The sequence below is a fragment of the Sciurus vulgaris genome, assembly GCF_902686455.1.
Source record: "Sciurus vulgaris genome assembly, chromosome: 5".
Taxonomy (NCBI): domain Eukaryota; kingdom Metazoa; phylum Chordata; class Mammalia; order Rodentia; family Sciuridae; genus Sciurus; species Sciurus vulgaris.
Genome location: NC_136465.1, coordinates 27,396,368 through 27,420,233, shown reverse-complemented (window position 1 = coordinate 27,420,233; position 23,866 = coordinate 27,396,368). Strand labels below are relative to the sequence as shown.

Below are 23,866 nucleotides of genomic sequence, written 5' to 3'. Positions count from 1 at the left end.
TGAGGGCCCTTTCTGACATCAGATACATCAGTGTGGACTACAGAGGTCAGAAAAAGCATCAGAGAAGAGGTAGAACCTGAACTGATTTTGAAGATGGTAAGATTTTTGACAGATGATGACATGGCATACATAAACATGTGAGAGAGTTCTAAAAGCAGAATTCAGCAAGCCAAGGCAACTAGATTACTCCCCTGGAGACTGTGGATCTGTTCACAGAGCACTCACTGGAAGGTAATATCCCGAGGTAACGCATGACTGATGTGGGTATTACTTAACTGTTCTCTAAGGATGCTAAAGTTCTTTAACGATGACTAGATGTTCTTTAAAAAGTAGACTGACCAAACTTGTGAAAGATAAGCAAACATGGTAAAGCTTCTTTTCTTTAGGACTCTCTACAGCTTCTAACATAAAAGTACACTGAGTCAGAGTGACATAATGCACAGTATTTCTCAACCTTATTGTTTCACGAATCTTCTTTAAAAGTAATACCTGTTAATACATGTCAGTTCTCAGGACACAGTTCAGGAAGTGCTACTTGGAGGTACTGAAACCTGCTTGAGAGGGTGGGTCTGGGTGTGAACTTTGGTTCCATTTACCTACATGAACTCGGGCTTGGCATTTCACTTCCCTAAACCACAAATTTCTACATCTATAAAATGTCAAAATAAATTGAGAATGTAAATATGCCTAGCCCAGGATATTGTAAGAGTTCAATCAAAGTTAAATTATTAGTATTTAATAATTTAATATTTGAAAATTGATACTCAATTTTCAGAGAATTTGCCTCCCCAATGACTGGAGAGCGACTGTGCTGATCTGTTGTATCGCAATGTATAAATATAAGGAAGTATATATTTAAATATATAGATTTAAAATAAGATTTGAAAAAAATAGAGAAGAGCCATTTCACTGTCAGAGAAGTAAGTACAGCCCAACTACACAACAACTAAAAGAAAGAACAACATTTTCAAATATTCCTAATCTGGAAATATATGTTTAAGAAAATACTGAAGTACCTAAGGTGAATTAATAGAAGAAAAAATTACTCTTCACAATACAGAGACAATAGGAATAAGACTAATAAACACATTAAGAAAACAAGTATTTACTCAACCTCATAATTAACCACAGGGCAATGACTTAGATTTCTTAACACTAATTCACTATGTAAAAGTTTAAGTTTTAGAATATTAAGGAACCAAAACTCAAAATTAAGTTGTGGACTATGATGGGGTGAAGAATAAGGGAGAGAGTATAAAATAAGAAACTTCCACAAAATAGATGCTCTTCCAGTTTTATTGTCCCTCACATGGCTTCTGTTTATTCTTCAAATTTATTGTAGGTTCAGTCAGAAAGCACCTTAAGTTTTAGCCAGTATTAAGAACCATCTTATAAAACTCAGAATCATGCCCAATATTTTTTAAAGGGCAGGTGAAAAATAATTTTGCAAATGCATTGTTCATTACAAAAGCACAAGGGTTTCTTTTTTTTTAAACTAACATCCTCTTTCATTAAATTATCTCTATGCAAAAATGATCAGATATTAAAACAAGATTAATTTACAAAAGAGCATACATCCTAAAAACCATTAAAATATTTCTAATAGGAAACAGAAAAAGCAATACACAAAGAATATGTACATATACTTAAGTATGGGCCAGGAATACACTAAAATAGTTAATGATAATTATCTTTGGGTAGGATGAACTATAGGTGAGTTTTAGTTTCACACTTGCTTTCACTTTATACTTTCTACAATGATTATAACTTACAATCTAAAAAAAGTATATTTTAAAAGTAAATAAATTGTAGGGTTTTTCCTCCTTCCCCATTTTAGAACACTGGTTCACTGAAAGATACATCTTTTAAGACCAAAGCCTTAAAGTCTAGAAGACTTAGTATTCAAAATAATGAATTCACAGTAAACTTGAATTGAAGTATTTTCTTTCTTTCAAGTGTTCTTGAAACTGTACAAATTATTATTCTTATTCGAGAAGGAAGAAAAAGAAGAAAGGGAGAAGGGCTTGTGTAAAACTGCAGGTTAGTACCTAATGGAAGAATAAGAACATTGCTGATGGAGATTTTATGTCTTCTAGGAAGATGAGGGTGGAAAAGGAAACAGAGAAGGTAAGTTGCCAGGCCAGGCTCATAAAGCTATTAACAGTGATTGCACCAGGATTTTAAACCATGTCAGAGTGCATGTGTGCTTTAATTTTATGATGTCAGCTTCTATTTTTTAATCTACCCACTGCCAGCTTGTCCTTGGGGAGCTACAGATTACACAGTAAGGGAAACTAAACATACATATAATTTCTCCAGGATTTAGTATTCATGGGGATTAATTATTATTCATGGTTATTGAACTGACTGTTTTTAAAAAGAAAAAAAACCATGTATGTAGTTTATCTCCCTGCACCCAACCAAATCCTTCTCATTCTCCAACCCCAATACAAATGAATGGCCTACAATATAACACTATATAACAAGACCCCTCCTGCTTTTGGGTGGCATGCATTTCTTTCTTCCTACATCTGGGTGCTCATTTGCCCTGCCCTACCTTAAGTGCTAGTGTTACTATAATCAAGTTGAATGTAACTTCCCTAGAAATCTTTTGAATTAATTATGGACATGTTTAGGTTTTTCAAAATCAGAGTGAGACACTGACAAGAAAATCACTAAAATATCACATTATTCCCAAACCATGAGATCTCTCAATTTCCTGAACCTAAACAGAGTTCGGGATCTCTTATTTGAGGAATACACAATTCCCTTTAAGAGAAAACTGCTATAGTTTACAGACCAGCAAAACTACGAAATTGGTAGGCTCTAAGGCTTACACAAGGAAATAAAGAACTTTCCCAGCAGCACCGATTTAACCTCCACTATTTCCTGGTAACCAGCTTATAGTACAAAATTCTAAATTTAGTATTCCTGAGCGGTAGGTTCTTTTTGCTGAAGATCCAAAACATTTTAATTCATTGTACTGCCTGAGACAGGAAGCATTTAAGAGTATTATAAAAATCATATATGGTAACTATGTTCTTATATAATCTGGAATTTTGCCTAATGAATTAACTGTAGTTGAAAATCCTCAATTAGCTTCCATATCCCAAAATGAATTTCTGCACTTTTTTCTTGAGACATTGATCTTCCTCACTCCTCGTAGTAGGTTAAACCTCTAAGAGACACTGTCCTTTCAAGATTTCAGGTGCCACTTAGTGCATCATTCACTCTTTACACATATTTAAAGAGTGCGTCTACTGCTACACTTTTTCACAGAGCAGTGAAGTAATTCAACCTACCTAACTCCCTGGCTATGGTAACAGTGATTTCTACTGATAACAAGCAAACTGAAGCACACCAAATTTCTCATGTGTTTTGCTTCACCACAAATTAGTTAAAACGTGGTAGTTTGTTTTTTGTTTTTGTTTTTTACATGTTTGGGTGTCAATCATTTATTACCAATGTTTTTAAGTGTACACATATGATATCCTAAAGATAATTATGAATATCAGTACTGATCCATATATTTTAGAAATAAGTACATCAAATATATATCTAAGTGAAAAGCACTAGAAGCAAATAACCTGAGTTAATAAGGCAATGTATATTTTCTGACCTTTTTTTACCACTTAAAAATGGTTATCATGGTTGGGTATGGTAGTGCCTGCCTATAACTCCAGTGACTTGGGAGGCTGAGGCAGGAGGATCACAAGTTACCAGCTTAGGGATTTAATGAGGCCCTAAGCAACTTAGTGAGAGCCTGTCTTAAAATTAAAAATAAAAAAAGTAAAAGGACGAGGGATGTAATTCAGTGGTAAAGTGCCACTGGGTTCAATCCCCATTACCCAGCCCCCCCCCAAAAAAAGTCACCAGGTAAAACTGTGACAAATGAATAAATGCTTACAGTTAGCTGATAAGAGGTAGTGGGATGGAGAGAAGTATATTAAGACTTAAGTGATCAACTTTCAGAATACTAATATTTCAGAATACCAACACAACCATTCTAATTTTTTTTTAATTTTGGTAACATTGTGAAGAGCATGATCTGCTTAGTAATTTAAATTTGATTTGATTTTCATCACTGGATGTAAACGACAGTCTTAAATGAAGCCCCTGTCAACCCAGGTAAACTGTATTATCTGCAGTCCTTTGACAGAAGCCTTGTGCAAGAAAAATAAATCCCTAACCTCACCCTAACTACTAGCCAATCACTGGAGTCTAGCTTTCATCATTCATCCCTGTCAAAGATCTGTGGCATTTCACAGGATGAAACAGCTTCTTAAAGCAGATTTCTTTTTGTTGTTGTTGTTTGTTTTTTAAGTGAAACATGAGAGAAGTGAGGAGGGGTATAGAGATCAGACAGAGCAAAAACTTTTTTAAAGGTTCATTATCTCTAATTTTAGAAATGAAATTTCATTTTCTCATTAGTACTGTCTGATCACAAGAGTTATGTGTTTTCGTTATCTTTAATTGAAAAGAATTGGGTTAAAAAAAAAAAAAAAGCAAGTATATTCAGAAAATGCAATTTCTCTGGTGTGTGTGAGAATTTTAAGTAACCTGCTAACCTCACTCAGAGGCAACATGCTGTGTACCCAAATGGTAGGTGAATTTTTCCATCTACTTTGTGGTCAATAAAATACATCACTGACATTTTTGACATTGAATCATTCTCACAATTAGCACCCAGTGGCACCCAAAGAAATTGACCAATCATCAGTTCAGCAAATTCCAGGGCTTATAATCAAAAAAGGAAATCCTCTGTCCCAAAAGAGGGGGGAAAAAAATAGTTAACTAGATTGGAATTATTTCCACAAAGATTTGAAGGAATGGTAGGAAAGATATCTCACTTCATTAGGTGCACTACAGTTAGAAATAAAAAACACTGAATAAATATGTAAATACGTATTATCTTTGTGAATAACTTAAGGTTTCTGATTTTCTACAAAAAGCATCTATGCCTTAATTGTCACTTACAATAACTTCCTTTTACTCTTCCTGAATTTTATCATCCCTTCTAAGCCATAAATCATTAAACAAGACATGTTTACTTTTAAACATAGTACCTGTTATTTAAGCTAAAGAAGTAGATGCAAATCAGAATAAATGTTTCAAGTCATTCACTTTATCTGATAGGATTAATGCCAAACTATAACAAAGATTTTAACATTTACATTTTGCTTAGTGCTACTGGGTAATTGAGCAGAGGTCAAGGATGATAACTGTCTCTTATGAAACATAATTGTACCACGGTGAAACTATTCATTAGACTCTGGCTGGAATTTTCTTGAACGGGTACAGGCTGCTCAAACAAGTGTGGCTGGCATTATTCCTGTGGCAGTAATTAACAGAAAATAAAGTGAAGCCACATTCATTAAAACATCTTCCAATTTTCGAATAGGACACTGGGAAAAATAATCTGAGAATAATCTTGTAGTACGTATGTATTTTGACCAATGTGTCAGATGATACTAGCAATTCTTTTCTCAAGCAACAAAGCAGGACTAGGGAAGAGGCATGGCATTTTTGGCTCCATTACCATTTGTAGGTTGATACCACTCTTCAAAATTTGACTATGCTTTCAAGTATCCCACATTTATTTTAAGTGTTTGTTACATGTACCATGATTTAGTATCTAAATGTTAACTACAAAAAAGTAAGTTATTTTAATTCATATAAAAATGTATTTCTCTAAAATATTAAGGTATTTGGAACTCATTCTTTTTTAACATACTATCAGAATAAAAAATTTTAGAAAATTATTTGATAAAAGCCTTTTTTTTTCTTGACCACCACAATATCTCTGGACTGTAAGCAACTTTATGTTAATTGCCCACCACAAGAGAAACATTCTTTTCCAACCTCCTATGACTGATGTTAGTTAGACTTAGAATTTCTTAAGGCCATCACAGGAAGCAATAGTTAAGGAAACTGCATGCCTATATTTCCTTATTCTAGCAATCTTTTGCTTAAATGTTAAAATACAATTATATATTTCAAGTGATCATGATTTCCAATCTTGACATCAATCTTTTAGTTTAAAAAACTAAACATCTACTATTAGTAGAAAATCTGCATGTACAAATGAATGATTTCAGTCATTTCTATTCCATTACTCTAAAAAGCTCTTTGTAGTCATTTATTCTGTACCATAATTGAGAACATATTTGCCAAAAGTCTGATGGATTTTTTATTCATTTTAAATCATCCTGGCAAGAATTAGTGGACTTTTAAACAGGCTTTTTTAAAAGCTTTCTTTCAAAAGAAAAGATGCAAAACCTTGCAGATTGTAAAGGAAATAAATACTAATACTTATATGGCACACTTTGCCACACTAAAGATTAAAAAGATTAGTTAAATTTTAAAACACATAATGATCAAATTGTCTAATAAGAAATGCATGACAAAATACTAAATTTTGCAGAATAAAAATCTTTCAGATGTGGGGGGTATTTAAGTCATCCTGAATATGCATAATTAAAACCTATGCCTAATAAGGCATAGGTTAACATATGCCTAATAAGACAGGTCATATTATTTTTTGCAATAATAGATGTTACTAAAAATGCATGTGAACAATTTATTTCAACAGAATAGAAAATTTGAAAGATAACAGTAAGTCCTGAATAAAGAACTTCCAGAGCATTCCAAACAACTCTAGTTTTGCAATGTTTGGCAGTACCTTACAGTTCTTTTTTTCTGTTTTGCCTTTCTAAGGTATATATTTTAAAAAATTCCTCACAAAATTATGAAGTTATTGCACTCATGTCATGACATCTCTTCGAGTTTACCCTTAAAATTCTATAAACTGTTCAAAAGTGTCTTCTATATTACATTAAGAATCTGAGACAGTTTCACTTTAATAAGCAGAGTTTGTTTTAAATCAAGCAATCCTGCTGGAAAAGGAGGTAGGTATTCAGTTCTAAAAGCTACTTGCAAACCTTGCAAAAAAAATTTTATCATAGTTGGGTTGTTTTGGGGTTTTTTTTTTGGGGGGGGGTTATTAAAAGGAAAATCCAAAGTCAAAGGAGAATAGAGTTTAATAAACAGAAATGTTACACACCTATCTTCTCATATGAATGACCAAAAAAGGTTTGACAGTTTTTCAGTTAATGCCTATTTAGTTAATACCAAGTCCTAATTCACCTTACCAGAGAATATACAGTTTTTACAGTAATTCAATATGTAAGCACTAAGGTATATTATAGTTTCAAAAAAGAACTAGATATGCTAAAATTACATCCAAGTCAGATAATCATTAAGCATGTTAAGTTTGCTGTGGGAGGGAGTACCACATCCCTTGAGGCCCAAACATATTCCTCAACCAAGGGAATGGATAAAAATTAAAGATTAAAAAATGATTAGGTCATCTATTCTATTCTCATACAGAATGGTTCCCAATAGAATGTAATTTAATTTTAATTCATCCAGTTTAAAATATTCTTGGTAATAACAAATTCCAATTGCTTTGCTTAGAAGCCTATTAGCTGACTAGTTGGTATTGATATAATACTGCAGTTAATTGTACCTTCTAGATTTGAGAAACCAGGCTGCTCTGGTGCAATCCTATAAACTTAATTAGATAATACGAAGTTAATTTTTTCCTCAACTTTCAGCGTACAGTTCTTATATTCAATGAACTGAATCAGGTCTCCCTGTTGGCATGTTTAAATGCTGCTCAGGAGCAACATTTGAAAATGCTACGAAGGCTAGGGAGCTCAGAAGGGAATTTATAATGAAGCAGAACTGAGAACACTTCTCATTTTGAAATATTCAGAATTCTTTGTAAATGAAGTATCTGAAAGTTAGTTCTACTTTCTTCAAAAAGTCTTAAGCCCTGAGTAGGTGCAGTTCAAGTTACTTCAGTATTACTTTCAGGATCACAGAGCTGAACTAGAATTAAATGGTATACCTCATTTTTAAAAACCTAGATTACTGAAATGCTGAGTATACAATTTTGCTATCCTTTTTTTCTTTGAAATACATCAGCCAAATTAATGTATTAAAAAAATTACAAATTTGTGTCTACACACACACACACACACACACACACACACACAAATTGGGTAGTGGGAGGTGTAGAGCCACCACATTATGGCAACACAGATATAACCAAAAATGGGTTAAGTTCTTCGATTGTTGTGATTCTCTAATAAAACTCTTAAATCTATTTGTATTCTTTCCATAGTGAAGATGACTGTTCACAACCTGGATTTCTTTCTCATCTAAGCCCATTCTCCTGTAACATAATATTTACTGAGTTTCACTAAAGATGCTCCATAGTCCTTCCCTCTCCAGGCCAAAGTACTACTGGTTAGTTTAGCAGGAGATAACACTTCCAGTCACTTGCTTCATCATTTCTTAACTGGCTCAATCTCAATATTGCAGCATTTGAATGGGTGATAGCCCTTTCCCATGTTTCTGTAGGGTAAAATTCAGCTGTGATCCTTCTAAAGGTATCCATAACCTTCCTTTCTCCTTTCATCAAGCAGGAATCCTCCTTCCATCTGCTAATCTGGGCAATTACTAATTGCCAATCTGGGTTAATCTACTTCTAAAATCTTTTTCTCCTTGTACGGATTGTTTCTGGGTCCTTCTCCTAGTACAGACCTCATTATATTCCAGGGATAATTCTCTCCTCACAGAAATGTAGCCTGCACTTTGTTTCCAGATTTTTCCTTATAGACCAGTCATTACATTCAAAGTCTTTATGGCTCAGATTCTATTTTTCTTTTTAGGGTCTTCTCTTCTACCCTTCCCCTCCCAACCTACCAGTCATGTAAGTCCCCAGGACTGGCCATAATCTTCCATGACATCAATATGGCATGCTGTTCCTCTGTCCTCACATTTTCAGCAGCTCCTTTGCTAAGACAAGCTCTCCGATGGCAACGTGCCCCATTAGGCTGGATGCTGCTTTCTCTTGGAATTCCATGGGTCCTAGTAGATTTATCTTACAATTGTTGTCTTACCCACTGCAATTGTTTATCTGCATGCCTAACCCACAAACCAGGGGCCAAAATGATTATTACTCACTTTGTTTATGTAGGACCAAGTATAATAAGTGGAAATGACCATATATAATTAACATCCAACCCATGCAATGTTGAGAGAAAGAGCTGTAATGGCTAAAGGACAATGAGTATAAACTAAAATAAATAACCACCCTAATAACATACTACAAGCCCTACACTTCCCATCATCTGAGTCCTAGCTACATTCCTCCAGCTACACTGGCCTCCCTTCTATTTCTCAAACACTCCAGCTCCATTTCAACCTCAAGGATTTTGCATTTCTATTTTCTCTGCTTGGAATGCTCTTCCCTTAGATTTTTATGACAGGCTTACACTCATTCTTCAGGCTTAAGCTCAGTTATCATCTTGATGTTCACTGAGTGATCCTCTCTGCCCCATTTCCTTCACACTACCCTGAATTGTCTTCCCAGTGTTTATCTGAAATTATTCTGCTATTGTCTACATACCCCCTTTCAAGGTACTCCATATGGACTTGTACGTATTGTTCAAATCTGTAGAGCAGGGTCAGAGAACATAGATGTGAAGTTAGAACACCTGAAATTGAACCGGGGTTCTGGTGCTTACTAAGTAAGTGACCTTAGCCAAAGAGTTTACTTCTTCCCACCTCAGCTACCTGATCTGTGGGGATTATATCAGATTTGCCTTAGAAGGCATTTGTTACAATTAAACAACATAATACATGCAGAATATTACCTGGCCCAAAGTAAGGATCCAATATATGTAAGCAGTTGTTATTATTTACTACCCTAGAGCATCTCCAATACCAAGAGCAATGAAGAGTATTTAGTGGACATTCAATATGCATCTGAAATATTTGTTAAGTGAATGATTAAGAGTTGATAAATAAATGGATGCTACTAATCCCTCAATCCTATTTCAAAAGCCTCCAGAAAGCTACTGCTGAATTAATGAAACCATAACCCAGCTCAGTAGCCTCCGATTTAATTCCCTTCAAGCATAGCCCAAACTTAACTTTCCCAGTCTTTTTTTATTGGTGCATCTCAGTTATACAGAATGGTGAGTTTCACTGTGGTACCTTCACACATGTAAAAAAAAAAAAAAAAAAAAAAAAATTATTCCTTCATTTTTCATCAGTAAAATGGGACTTCTTTCTAGTTTCACCATATTCCTTTACTCCAGAATGTTCTTCCTTGTATTTCTACCTGGGCAAATCCCACTGATATTCCAGGTCTGGCTAAATGTTATGCTCTTTTTTTGTTCTTCCTCTCCACCTCCTACAGTTCTGTAAGAAGCTCCTTTTTATGACTAACATATTCCCACAGCTTCTCTCTTAAGGGATCCTACATCCTTGAAATTTTTGCATCTCCAGGACACAGTCCTGTGTCTCATAGTAAAAAAGACCTCAACACATTATTTTGAGTGAACAGAAGGTTGCAGATAGGAGAATGGGAAAAGGTCTCAGTTGCTTTCATGTGCTCATTAACCGCCCCCCCAACACACACACACACACACACACACACACACACACACACACACATGCACAAATTGCTATTATTATGGACACTTACTGTGTGGCTGTTAGGTCAAGACTTGAATAACATATTTATTAAGTCAAAACTTTTCACCTCCTCCACTATATACAATCTCTATATACATGCCTAGAGCAATGATGCTTATATTTTAGGGCTGGGGATGTAGCTCAGTGGAAGACCACTTGCCAAGCATATATGAAGACATAGGTTCAGTCCCTAGTACCACAAACATATTAAAAAAATTCTCTCTCTCAAAAATATATATATACATATATATTTGAAATATTTGTTGAGTACCATATTTAAATATCAATATACCTCCCAATATGGACAAAAAAATTGTCCACATTAACATATATTTCACCCTCTCTTCCACCTTTCCATTTCACATAAAAAAACTTAAAAATCCTTCCTTTCATAGCCTTTGTCATTGTATTCTAGAAAATTTAAATTCTTGATTTAACTACTTTTCTCCTGGCAGTTTTACACTCAATCTTCAGGAATGTACAAATCAACAGTGTACATATGAACAAACAATTATCTAGGTTGAAGTTGAATAATTACAACCATTTTCCTATATTTAATAGCTTCTCATATCTTGCTGACCAACTCTTTTTTTTAATAACTAGGAAGTTGGAATGTGTATATGTTCTGTTTACAAATGGTGCAACCTCAGAATTTTGCTTTCTATTCCTGATGCTTGCTTACCTTTCACCTAATGCAGCTTATTCAGAAACCCAAATTGTATCCCTCATCTTATTTCCCATTCCACACAGCTACCCTAAGTCACAAAATAGTGATCCAAATTCAACTGTTGTACAACAGTTCTTATTCTTTCTTCACTAATGGCTGTACACTTCCCAAATGGCTATTTTAAATCTTTCCACCTATTGGTGTGGCTGTTAATGAATACTCTTGTAATAGCTTGCATATTGCTACTGGATTAAGGAACAGAAAATTTATCCCAAGTAAAATGTGAGCACTTGAGAATGGGAACTTCTAATTCTAGATATTCTCAATACTCTCTAGGAGGCCTGATTGAGGGGGAAATGAGAGAGGCAGAAGCAGGGCTGACCTTACTTAGAACACTGGATGGGAGACTCTTTCACAAAACCAACAAATAAAAAGCAATTCTTAGGAAATCCACCAAACATTTTCAGTGTCTAGACCTCTGGGGGAGACATAAATAGATGTACTTTATGTTGTTTGAGCAAAAATTTAATATGCACCTTCCACAAACTCAGCACCACAAAGAGAAGGGAAGATATACCCTAAGAGTAGAAACATGAACTCTGCCTCCAAAGGGCTCAGAGTCAGTGGTCTTTCTTTGGTTTACAGGACCATCCAGGAAGTAGGAAGGCTTCTGATTCTTAGTCCAAAACCAATGCACATGTACAAAAACACACACATTAATTTCAGGAGGCCTATTAGCCCAGATTTCTTAGACTTAGTGATGTTAGATTAATCATCAACACCATCATCATATTGGGGGTTGGAAGGTGAAAAGTTGGGAACTGCTAAGAAAATAAAAATGATCCTGAACCACGTAGCCTGAAGAACTGAGAGAACAATGGTCACAGGACATTACACTTTTGCTCAGTGTAAGCTGCATCCCTAATAGTATAAATGGCATTTCCATTTGAGATAAAATCTCATCAAGGGCAAAATTTTTCAGGTTACAACTGATCATCAGTGAGATAAAATGACTGTGGTAAGTTGAAACTAAACTGTGACAGGGTAGTGAGTTTGACCACTAGTCCTCATTTAAGCTATACCCCTTTCAAACCCATTAGCTTGTTTATCACATAAACCTCTTGGCCTAGCAGTAGTTCCTTCATTGGTCCTACCACATATGCTCTGCACCTACTACATGTCACTTATGATTTGGCCAAAGTATCATTTGCACATACAAAGAATCATCAGTTTACACACAGGCCTAAGCAGTACTGAAGGTTTTAATAGAACCACTGAAGCTAAATTTCCATCAACATCTCCTTTATTTTCAGAGATAATAAATGACTCAACTTCAAACACTCATTCAGGCCTAAAACCTGGGGGAAATGGTGTCAGTCTGAGACATACTATAATTTAATTTAAGAAACTTTTGGCACTTTGAAAGTCTAAATAGATGGAGTTAATAAATGGTGACCTTAAAATACACACAGGACAAAGTCTAAAAAATAAGCCTTTTATAAAATACAATGGAATAAATAAGTTTTGTCTTCATAACTTTTCATAACGTAACAATCTATCATCCTAGACCTCCTGATATCTTCACTTCCACATCCAATCACCAAATTCTGAGGCTTTTGCATCTTTAATAGCTCTTGAATCAATTTATTTTCTTCATTACCACTACTGCCTGACCAGTTCAAGCAATGTCATATGTCACCTGAACTATTATAACTTCCAGTGAGACTCTTAATTATCCATAGACCAAAGCATACTTCCTGCAGGCAGTCAAGGTAGTCTTTCAAAACACAAATGTGATCAGATTTCTTCCCTACATTACATCCTTATATAGCCTCCCACTGCTCTTGAAGATCTAAATCCATGTTTGCAAGACACATCCTTACCTTTGTGGCATAGTTACACCCATCTCCTCACCCTCCATGTTCCAACTATACTGATCTTCAATCCCTCCCTTCACCCATGTTGTCCCCTGCCAGAGGATGTCATATATACTGCTTTTTCCAGGAGCACCCTTCCTATTTCAGATCAACAACTACTCTTCTTCAAATCTTCAAATTTCAACTCCAAGTCATTTCTTCAGGTAATCCTTTTATGACAAGCTCCTCCATTTTCTTGCCTCTATGGTTTTCCTTCACAGCATGTAGCACAATTTTTATTTATATATTTGTGGAGGCTAGATCAATGTGTTTTTTTCTCATTAGACAATAAGGTCTGTGAGGTTAAAGACAAGGAGTGTTTCCTTCATAATTAGCACCATACATGATACACAGTAGGTACTCAAAAATGTTTGAATAAATCAATGGAAAAAGTCATACAACAATATGATTGGACTAGTAAGGTCATTTTTCCACATCATTCGCCTCAAAGAAAGGGCAAGACACTCAGGCACAGGATGGAGCTAAGACCATGTTTTTCTTGTCTTGACTCCACAGGCCGGCAACAATAAAGCAAAGAAATACTCCAGGTAATGAAAGAGCAGGTTGTAACAGACTTTAATGTCTGGAATACTGATAATACAAGACAAAAAACTGCACCAGGTGGATGGAGCACAACTATAAGCCTGATGGAACGGAGGCAGAACCTATTTTTGGTAAACCAAATGTTTTAGCCAATTTGAGGCCATTTAAAGAGATCCAAAACAATTCTGTGTGGATCACCATTACAGAGAAGCAGGGTTTTCACAATGAATGATTTGGAAGTGTCTGCAATCATAATCACAGTAAAAGAACTGCAAAGGGGAACACAAACTCAGGAATCAGCATCTGAGTACCTGGTCCAAGTCTTCCCTAATCAAGATGGCCTTCTAAGACTGGATTTCTTAAGATCTTAAGTTAGCTTTAATGAAAGCGATACAGTAGTCCCTTATTTACACTTTTCTGATTTATATGCTATATCTTAAATTGCTTAGATTACTATTTGCCTGGAAAGTTAATTAAAGGAGTTTGCTCTCCTGATAACTAAGAATTCTTTTCAATTTTAATTATGCTGGGAAATTTTAAATATGGTAAATGATACAATTGCACTGGGTTCACTGACAAATCTTACCAAATAAGTTGTACCAAGAAGATATTACCACCTCATTGTTATTAAAGGGGCACTATGCCTTACTTACATATCAGCACTGATAAAATATCTCAAGAGATGGGAATGATGTTCCATTATCTCTTCAAAAAACTTACCATCTAAACTACAGGACATTATAAACACGGCAATTTTGTCAGTTTTTCTTCAATTTCTCTTCCAGAAAATAAAGACTAACATTTCTAGCACTATGTTAAAAGCCTCGTGATGATTTCAAATATTTACAGACCACTGCAATATTCAGTTATCCTTTGTCAATAAATCCTCAGCAAAATTATAAAGGTCACCATCACTCACTCCATGAGAATTGCAAATACACTGAAGAGGAAAACGACACTTTTCATCATCAATTTAGATGACTTAGATGGGAATCCACTCCAGATACTACAAAGGGAGATTCCACAGCAATGAAGACTTTCGAATACTGAAATTTACAGTTTAACTCCCGACATAAACAAGAACTGATAGGGGAACCTCCTCCTATGATTCTTCCTCTTGAAAGGACTCTACAAGTCTTTTCCCTCAACTTCCTGATGCTAACTTTCCGGAAGGAAAGTTAATAAGGAAGATCACATGGATGCAGTGTTGCTCATTTTTGCAAAAGGCACTTTGCTGAAGACTCCTAAGGCTCCTCAGCCTCTCTCTGGCTCTGAGCCACAGGCGGGGAGGAGGTGAGTGCCCAAGTCTCTGGGGTGAGCTACTAGGGGGCTGCAACGGTTCCTGGGCGAGAGGGGGGCGGGTCAGGTTGGGGGACCAGAACGGTCTCGCCCCGCCGACTGCTGGGGTCAGTGCCGGCGCAGTGACAGCGCCCCCCGCCCCGCGCAGCGCGGCTCAAGGTAACTAATGTTCCGAGGCTCCAGGCTAAACCCTCAAAAGCCAGAGTCTCAAATCTAACACCCGCGCCTAGGGCGGCAGACAAATGCGTCCCAGCGGAGCGGCAGGGAGCTCTGCGCCCCGGCGCCCTTCGGCGTCCGGCTCAGGGAGCAGGCAGGCAGCGCGGGCAGCCGGGCGCCGGCACAAGTTAGTTTTCCGGCCCGAGAAACACTGCCGCAGCCCGGGAAGAGAAACTGGCTCCTCTGTCCCCGGGACGGCGCCAGCGCGCTGCCAGCCGAGGGGCTTCCCCAGGCGCCGGGGATGGGGGACGAGGAACGGGGCGGGGACGCCCCTCCCCTCGCCCGCGGAAACGGGAGGAAACGCCGGTCCAGGGCGAGGCCTCGGCCGCGCATCGCACCCGGCTCCTGGCCACCGGAGTTGAGGGGGAGGCGGCGCTCTCCGTACGAGCCGGAGGCGGGGCGCCGTCGCCCTCCCACTCCCCGGCGGGCGGGCAAGCTGGGGGAGCCTAGGCTGCGAGCACCCCCGGACGGGCGGTGGCGGGAGGGGAGGCTGGACCGCAGGGCCTGGTCCACCGGACCGCGGTGGTGGTGGCGGCGGCATCTCGCCTTCCTCAGGCCTGCACGCGCCACAGGCCGCAGCCTGGACCAACCCCGCGTCCCCCGGCCGCGGCCGCGGTATTCGCGGCACCGCCGAGTTGGACGCCGAGCAGCCGCGGCCCCCCGGACCCAGCTCTCCTCCGGTCCCACCCCGCAGTCCGGGAGCGGAGAGCGTCCCCCGAGCCGCCGCCGCCGCCGCAGCGAGGGTGTCGGCGGCGGAGCCCGGGGCGGGGAAGCGCGGGAGGAAGGGGCGGCCAGGGGGCGGGCCGGTGCGGCCAGAGGGGACAGGGTGCGCGGGGCTCGGCGCCCCCATCGGCCGGCGCTGAGCCAGCACCACCTGCGGAGCTGCGGCGCCAACGCCGCGCCGCGACCCCGCCGCCCCCCGCTCCCGCCACACGCGCGCGCAAACAAAACAAGTTGCAGGTCGCAGCCGCCGGAGGGGGCCGGGCGGGTCACTCACCCTCATCCTGCCCAGCGGGCTCGGGTCGTCCGGCCGTGAGGAGAGGGAAGACCAGAGGACCACGAGCCCCAGGAAGCTTCCCACCACCAGCAAACTGCGTAAGATGAACCCAATCTTCAGCCTCATCTTCCTCCAGCGGCGAGAGACACACAGCCCGGCGCAGCCGCCGCCACAGCTCTCCCCTCCCTCCTTCCCCCTCCTCCGGCTCTCCTCCTCCTCCTCTTTCCCCCACCCCTAACGCTACGGCTGCCGCCCTCTCCGCTGTCTGCCCTCGCCAGCTCCAGCTCCGGAACTCCCCTCGGCTGTACCTTCCCCCGGGCGCTTCCCTCCGCCCCCTCCCCGCTGCCCGCGGCTCGGACCGCGCTCGCCGCCGCCGCCCCCTCCCCGCAGGCTGCCTCCGCAGAGCTCCGACCGGCCGGTGTGCCTCGCTGTCCTAGCTGCCTTTCTCTCTGCCTGCCCCCTTCCAGATCCGCAGTCCCCTGCTCTCCAGCACCGAGCACACGAACCCCCTTCCCAGCCCCTTGTTACCTTGTAACTAACTTACACTTTCCCCAGGTCTGGTCCTTAGCCTTTGCCCTACAGCTCGGCTCCCTGAAGCTTCCAGATTCCCAAACTTTTATACTAATCGTGGACCGTAACTCTGCCCTTAACACCTATGCCCTCCAGGATGCCGCGGACCTGCCCGAGCCCCCTTCCGAAAGCGTTGCAGGAAGCAAACCAGGAAGTCGGGGCTACAGCTGCCGCAGCAGTAGCTCCACGTGGCTGATTTATAGCTGGGAGGATTTTTTTTTTTTTTTTTTTTTTATTGATCTTGTTTTTTCACACCGCTCCTAAAGGAGGTGGATTTGTAACCGAAAAACTCAGGTGAAATGTGCAAATATCACTGAACTGGAGGAGCTCTCTTGGAAAGCCAGTATTACCCTTGCCCTTGAGCTAATTAGAAGAAAGCCGATCATCTGCTAATGAGCAATACATCTTTCATTATGGACTTACATTTCTACTCGAAGAAAACAATTTCGGTTTTTAAAACAATACTTAGCCCTGTTGTTTCCCTCACACCTGGTTTTTGCTTCTTGATGGAGTTTCCTTTTCTGCCCATGAGACCTGACTCCCTGAGAAAGGATGTTGGCAAATGGTTTTAGCCACATACCCATATCTCCCAGTGAAGATGTCCATCACATATCATGGAGTGTATGTTATTACATTATCAGTGTGCCATATGCCGAACTGCCTATTTTAAGTTAAATAGGACGTTTAAAATTTTGTCCTGTTTTAGTATCGTCAAAGTATATATGTTTTTCCTAATATTACCTCAAATCTGCAAGGTTTTTTTGTTTTTACTTTAAAACAAGTAAAATCTGGTTATTAAGTCTGCCTCAGTGATTAAACCTTGCATTTGTGCTCTCATTTTCACAGAAGAGACAGTCTTTTGTTATGAATAAAATCAGAAGCTTAATATTTATTGTTAGGAATAATAATAACAATGCTCTGCTCAGTATACAAATTACTGAAGCCATCTGAATGGTTCTTTCTTCTGAGAAGATCCTGCCATCACCCTGTCTTTCATGTTGCACACAACTGAAAATATAAATGAAAAGCCCACAAAGTTAGAAATTAATCAGTGTGTGTACAGTTGTAAAAGTCCATGTTTCTTTGAGTTCTACCAGTATTTAAAGAAACAAGTATACCTGAAAATATATGGCTTTTGCAATATTTGCTGGGAGGCATCTTTTGTAGACTTGACAACGCTGTTGAGAAGATGAGAAGCTACATTCAAAGCATAGGTCAGGGTAAGTCACACATAACCACTCTGAACCTAAGGCTCTTATCTGCCAAATAGTGATTATACTATGATATTATCAAAAGGAATAATTGAGGCCAAGTACATATGCAGATCTACAATTAATATAATGGAGTAACTCTCAGGGCATGGGTATAATTCTTGTTTTATGAATGCTACATCTGTTACTGTATGACAGGTATTGTTATTCTTGCTGGTACTTCTGGCTTGTCTCACACAGGGAAGTGTTCACTGGGGAAGAGAGTAGCGACTAGAACCAAATGGAGGAACACGGGATGGCCTCTGCCAAGTTATAAGATAACATATGGTCATTGTTGACATGATGCCTTCAGTTCAAAGACCAACAGGGGATCAGAAGCAATGTAGCCAGAAGGGAGGAGAATTCTTTGAGCACCTGGTATGTGTAAGAGGCAGTGCATTATTTTTTCATCTAACTTTTACACCACCTGGGATTGGTATACTGTCATTTTTAAACTGGGACTCAAAGCACATTTTCTAACCTCAGAATTCTTGCCAGTACATACATAATCTTTGCCAAGTAGTAATTATGTTCGTCTTATAATATTACATAATAGTATTTATTATATAATATTCTAAGATTGGATGCAGAAGTTCAGTTTTGTGTGTGTGTGTGCGCGTGTGTGTGTTTTGTTTTTTAATTCTTCCCCATGTCAACTCTGCCCCACAGAGGAATCCACTATAAGGAACTGTGTCCATCTGCTGCCTGCACTCCCCTGGGACTCTTCACCATGCCTGCCTTCTATGCTACAGCCAAGCTGAAGGTTTAAGTTTCTAAATGTAACTCACTTGCCTTCAGGCTTTTGTATATGGAGTTCTTTTTGCCTGAAATATCTTCTGACACCTTACCATTAAGCTTGGAAGTCAGTTACAGAAAGCTTTTTCTAGACTCTCCCATGCCCCTCCCCACCAGTGTACAGGGATGGGTCCCCTGCTAGGTGCCCCCACTGCACCTTCTACATCTTCCCTAAGGATTACCACTATATTGTAATTCCTTAATTTTTTTTCCCTACTTCCAGTTAAATTTACAAGCATCTAGAGATTTTTCTGTCTAGTGAATTATTTTATACCCATGCCTGGTGTGTTAAAAGGTTTAACATTTTTCCATGGAATGCTGAGTGAATAATCGGATTGTGACTAAAATGGGAAAATAAAATTTAGAAGAGGGGTGGGGGCTGCTTCATCTGCTATTCTTCTTTACCTGAAGGTTCTCCTTCCCAGGATAAAACTTCGAAGGTTTTATTTAGATCGGTGATTATTTTTTACGCAGTCATCTTCATTCACTGGTAGACTGTTGTTTCCCTTTTACTCAATACGCTACGAAGAGTACTCAGAATTAAGAAGCAAGTGGTAGCTTAAGTGGTAGCTTAAGCTTATTTTTTATCTATTGAGTTTTTTTTTGTTTTTTTTTTTTTTTAAGGTTTATTGAAATAGGAACATGCTGCTATGGACAATTATTGTGTGCAACCAAATTTCAATTTTAACTGTGTCTGGTTGCCAAGAACTCAGTTAAATTAGAATCAATGACCTGTAAATTACTGGTTAAATATTCGGTTGCCTATTCTGTAAACCATTTAATCACCTCTTTTCAAAGGAGGTCACCAGTGGTGGTATTTCTAAATCAGGATATATCTTGTTTATAACAGTTACTATTTAAATGCATATAGTTTGTTAAGAGTGTGTTAATTTTGTGTGGTGTTTATTATCTATTACTACACAACAGATTACACCAGTTTAGCACTTTGAAAGGACATCCTTTGTTATTTCACCCTTTCTGAGGTTCAGGAATCAAGGAGTGCCTAAGCTGGTATTTCTGGCTCAGATTCTCTCATGAGGTTCTTGCCAGACCGTCACTGGGGTGGCAGTCATCTCACAGCTCAGCTGGGCTTTCAAGTTCATTCACAGAGCAAACAGAAAAACCTCTTTCCCTCACAGGTGGTGGGTGGGACACTTCAGTTCCTGATCACATGGGCTTCTCTGTAGGACTGCTCAGGACACACTAGGCTGACCTTTTCCTGTGTGAAAGACCTAAAGGAGGAAGGAAAGAGCTCAAGACATAGGCCGGTACAATGTTGGAGGTGGGGGCAACTACAGCAGATGTGAATACTAATAAGCAGGGTCCATTGGGAACCATTTTGTTGGTAATATATGCATCAAAATCCTCATTTTCATTGTGAAGATTCAGTTATTATTATGTGCTGAAATCTTGCAAGAAGAACCCAAATCTTAAATAATTGCTTATTTCTGATTAATTTGTGTACTCTTCTGATCTATAATGAAGACATTGGACAGAATGACCTTTGATATCCCTTTCAGTACTGAAATTCTGAGAATGACTATAAGGCTAATATATGTTTGAAACAAATTTATATTCTTGCGGAATACCATGAAGTCAAGCTCTGCCTTTATACTTTTTTTCTGACACAGATTACTATTTCTCTCATAAGCTTAATGGGTAATTCCTGAGTTGTACTCATCTGGAATAAAAGAATGTTGTCAAGGGTTCCATTTGATGAGGTTAGTGGTTTCCTACAGTGTTCTGAAGGCAAAAATGCTTATTTGAAAGCCCTCTTAGATTTCACACTGAAGAACACTACCTCTTCATAATTTGGTACTGCTTTTGGACTCTCATAATTCAGGGTGTTCTTTTGATTTAAACATTCATTTAAGAGGAGGTTGAAACAGATTGTATCTCCTACCACTCTTATTTGAAACCTCTTAAACAGCTTCCCATGGCTCATGGAATTAAGCCCAAACTCCTCAATATATTGCAAAGATTTTTCTGAGCTTGCATCTGCTTATCTCCATAAGAGTCAAAGCTGGTCAGTTACCTTTTTTTCAGCATAAACTATAGCCATGTTGATTTCTATTTCTGGCACAGATCAGGTTCTCTCTCACTTCTAGATTTTTATGCATGTTACTCCCTCTCTAGGATACTTGGTAGTTTCTTCACCAGTCCTTCCCCCACCCACCATTCCCAACACAACCAAATTTCTAATAATCCTTCAAATTTTCAAGTTTTACATCAATTTCAGATCCCTCTGATTCTCTTCAACCCCCACACCCTTGCCAAGTCGGGGATCCCTGATTCATACTCTCAGAACATCCTGTAAGTTCTCTCAGAGAAGGTCACCTCTGTTAGAACAAGTTTTTTAAGGACAAGAACCATGTTCTCACTTAGTATTGTGTGCCTGGGATGCTCACAGTGCTTGCCCTGAAGACATACACTATAACTTGAGTGAGTAAGTGTGTGAAAGTATAGTTCATGCATTCACTGGTTTAAGCATAGAGAAGTTTAGAATCATCCTTCAATAACTATAAGTTAATGTATCTTAAAAGGTACTAATAAATAATTTCTTGCTAAGTATTTTACAGATAGGTGGTTTTGCCATGATTTGGGCATTGGGAAAGAAGGGTATGCTATTCTATATCTTCTCTGACCAAAATGAGTACTATAATTCCTACATAATCAACTGATAATTGTCTGAAACTAACTGCTCAATGATGAAAATATGTATTGCCCAGACCTTCACAATCCTTAATGTAAACCTGGTAATTACAAAATATTCTAGCCTATCTCTTATTTAATATGATCTCTTAGAGCATAACGTCAAAAAAACTGCTAAAATAGAAACTACATCAATAAAAGAGCCAGAGAACCCATTTTTCCATATGTAAAATGAAAGATTTGACTAGACTCTAATTTCCCTTTACAGATTCACTGAAGAAGGACTCAGGTTCTCAGCAGAATGACTAAATGACCAGAGTGTCTTCAGAACTGAAATTTGTCAAGGTATTACTGTAAATCCTATTACAGTTTGTGCATATGAACTTCTGCATCAGTGAGCAGACGGTAGTTTCAAACAGCTGTCAGTTTATTATCACATCCCTCCAGAGATCTTGCTTATCCAGCTATGCCCAGAACCTCACAGTCTTTAATGGAAGAATCTGATACCTACAAGGCAAACTAGACTCTGTTCTGTTAATATTGAGAGTCTTTTTTTTAGAACATAATTTATGCAATGGATGGAACAGAAAGAAACAAAGTTAGTAAAAGTGCCTGAGAACGCATGCTGCCAGTAGGTAAAATGAGATTTGTCTGGACCACACTGGTCATATAGCTGGATAAGCAAGATCTCTGTAGGGATATGCAAGTGTTTTTTAGACCTCGAGAGAGGAACCAAGGAGGAAGCTACAGTCCCATGCTTGTCCAAGCTGAGATCTAGAGCTTACAGGGCAGCCTAATGAGAACAGCATAGAAGTTGTTTGTACTATCTTCATTTTCTAATTGGTTTTTGATTGGTTTAAATAAGATTTAGATTATTTTGAGTAATGAACTCTATCCCTACCTGCCTTTTTAGATACTTCAGAGGAGATAAACAGAACTGAATATAAATAAAGAAATTTAGAGACAGGCTGTCAAGAGATTATACTGGAAGATTATCCCAAATAACCTAGGAATTAGAGGCTGTGTGAGAACTAGTTACCTGTCAATTCCAAACCTTTGTTTTCCACCTGTGCCTTGCTGCATCTCAATGATGCTAGAAATTTCTTCTTTTTCTTTTTTTTAAGTTATTCTAATAACTAAACAGTGAACAAGTTCCTTTTTCTCTTTTATTTGAACACATGGCTCTATATTAAATGACTATTAGGAGAGCCACACCAGGGAGTTGTGGGCCAAGAGTGCTGATCTTAAGGGGAGTTCAAAATACTGTCATTTAAATAAATGTACCTTTTGGCATATTGCAAATAGTTTTGAAATTTGAATTTTAATTACATTTCTTTCTGGAGAGTGGTCTTTGAGGACTTGTCTTTTGGGATGGCTTCTATTTCTGAAACTTTAGAAAATGATTTTTAGTGAAGTGAATCCTTTTTCTGTGATCTTTCATCGTATATTTATAGCTATTTCTAGTCAACTTGTTTTTTGAGCACATATCATGTGCTAGCCATTGTTCTTAGATGCAAAAATTCCTGTCCTCTTAGAGTCAGCCAATAAACCAATGTGTAAATTAACTGTTACATATTGTCATGGAATAAAGAGTCAAACATTGTTCTAAGAGTTTACAAAGAATAACTCATTTATTTAGATGGAATATTAGAAGATAAATGTTAGAGGGAGAATAAAGCAGGAAAATGGAATATTAAATCCTGGATGGGAATGTGAGGAGATTTCTACTTTAAATAGCCTGAGATGTCATTGAGAAGGTAACATTTGAGCAAGACCTGAAGGTGATGAGGGAACAAGCCATCTGAGGGAAGATGGCACCTATCTGGCATAAACAGCAACTGATGCAAAGATCCTAAGGCAAGAATGTCCCTTGTCTGAGGAAGATCAATGGCAGGAGGACTACAACTGAGAAATAAAGGGGGAACACTGGATCCTGGTACTCACTTGGCTTTTATTTAGAGTTGGGAAGCCTGGGACCATTCAGTGTGGAATGGTGACATGATCCAACATATCTAAATAGGATCACATGAGACAAGAAGGTGGGAAGGGGAAGGGTTAAATAAGTAAAAAAGATCACAGCTTCTGGGTTCATTTGGGAAAGAAACAAACAAAAAAGCAAAGACTAATTTTAATAATCCAGGTGAAAGATTGTGGCAGCATAGACTAAGGGTTATAACAGTAGCAGTAATTAGAATAGGTCAGAATATAGATATATTTGATTATTTTTGACCATTATATGGTTCCAAATAATTTATTGTTTTGCTTCTGTGCTGTCTGTAAGTAGTTAAATTAATAACCTGTAAAGTAATTCTAAATGCTTTAGCAACATATTATTTAAAGAAACTGTAAGCAATTACTCAATCATTTGTTTAACATCTTTTGTTTAGATTTTCATGTGATACAGTATATT

General features: G+C 38.7%; 1 protein-coding gene across 4 annotated transcripts in view; it reads right to left on the bottom strand.

The window, feature by feature from the left end:
* Positions 1 to 19,363, bottom strand: part of GALNT7 (polypeptide N-acetylgalactosaminyltransferase 7) — a 131,699-nt gene extending 112,336 nt beyond the window's left edge. For 3 of the 4 annotated variants that reach the window (XM_079142952.1, XM_079142955.1, XM_079142954.1), the window contains exon 1: positions 16,190 to 19,363. In XM_079142952.1, the coding sequence (XP_078999078.1) occupies positions 16,190 to 16,315 (126 nt within the window). In that variant the 5' untranslated portion in view covers positions 16,316 to 19,363. The remainder of the gene's footprint in view (positions 1 to 16,189) is intronic. The other variant, XM_079142953.1, reaches the window with a different exon arrangement.
* Between the last annotated feature and the right edge of the window lie 4,503 nt (positions 19,364 to 23,866).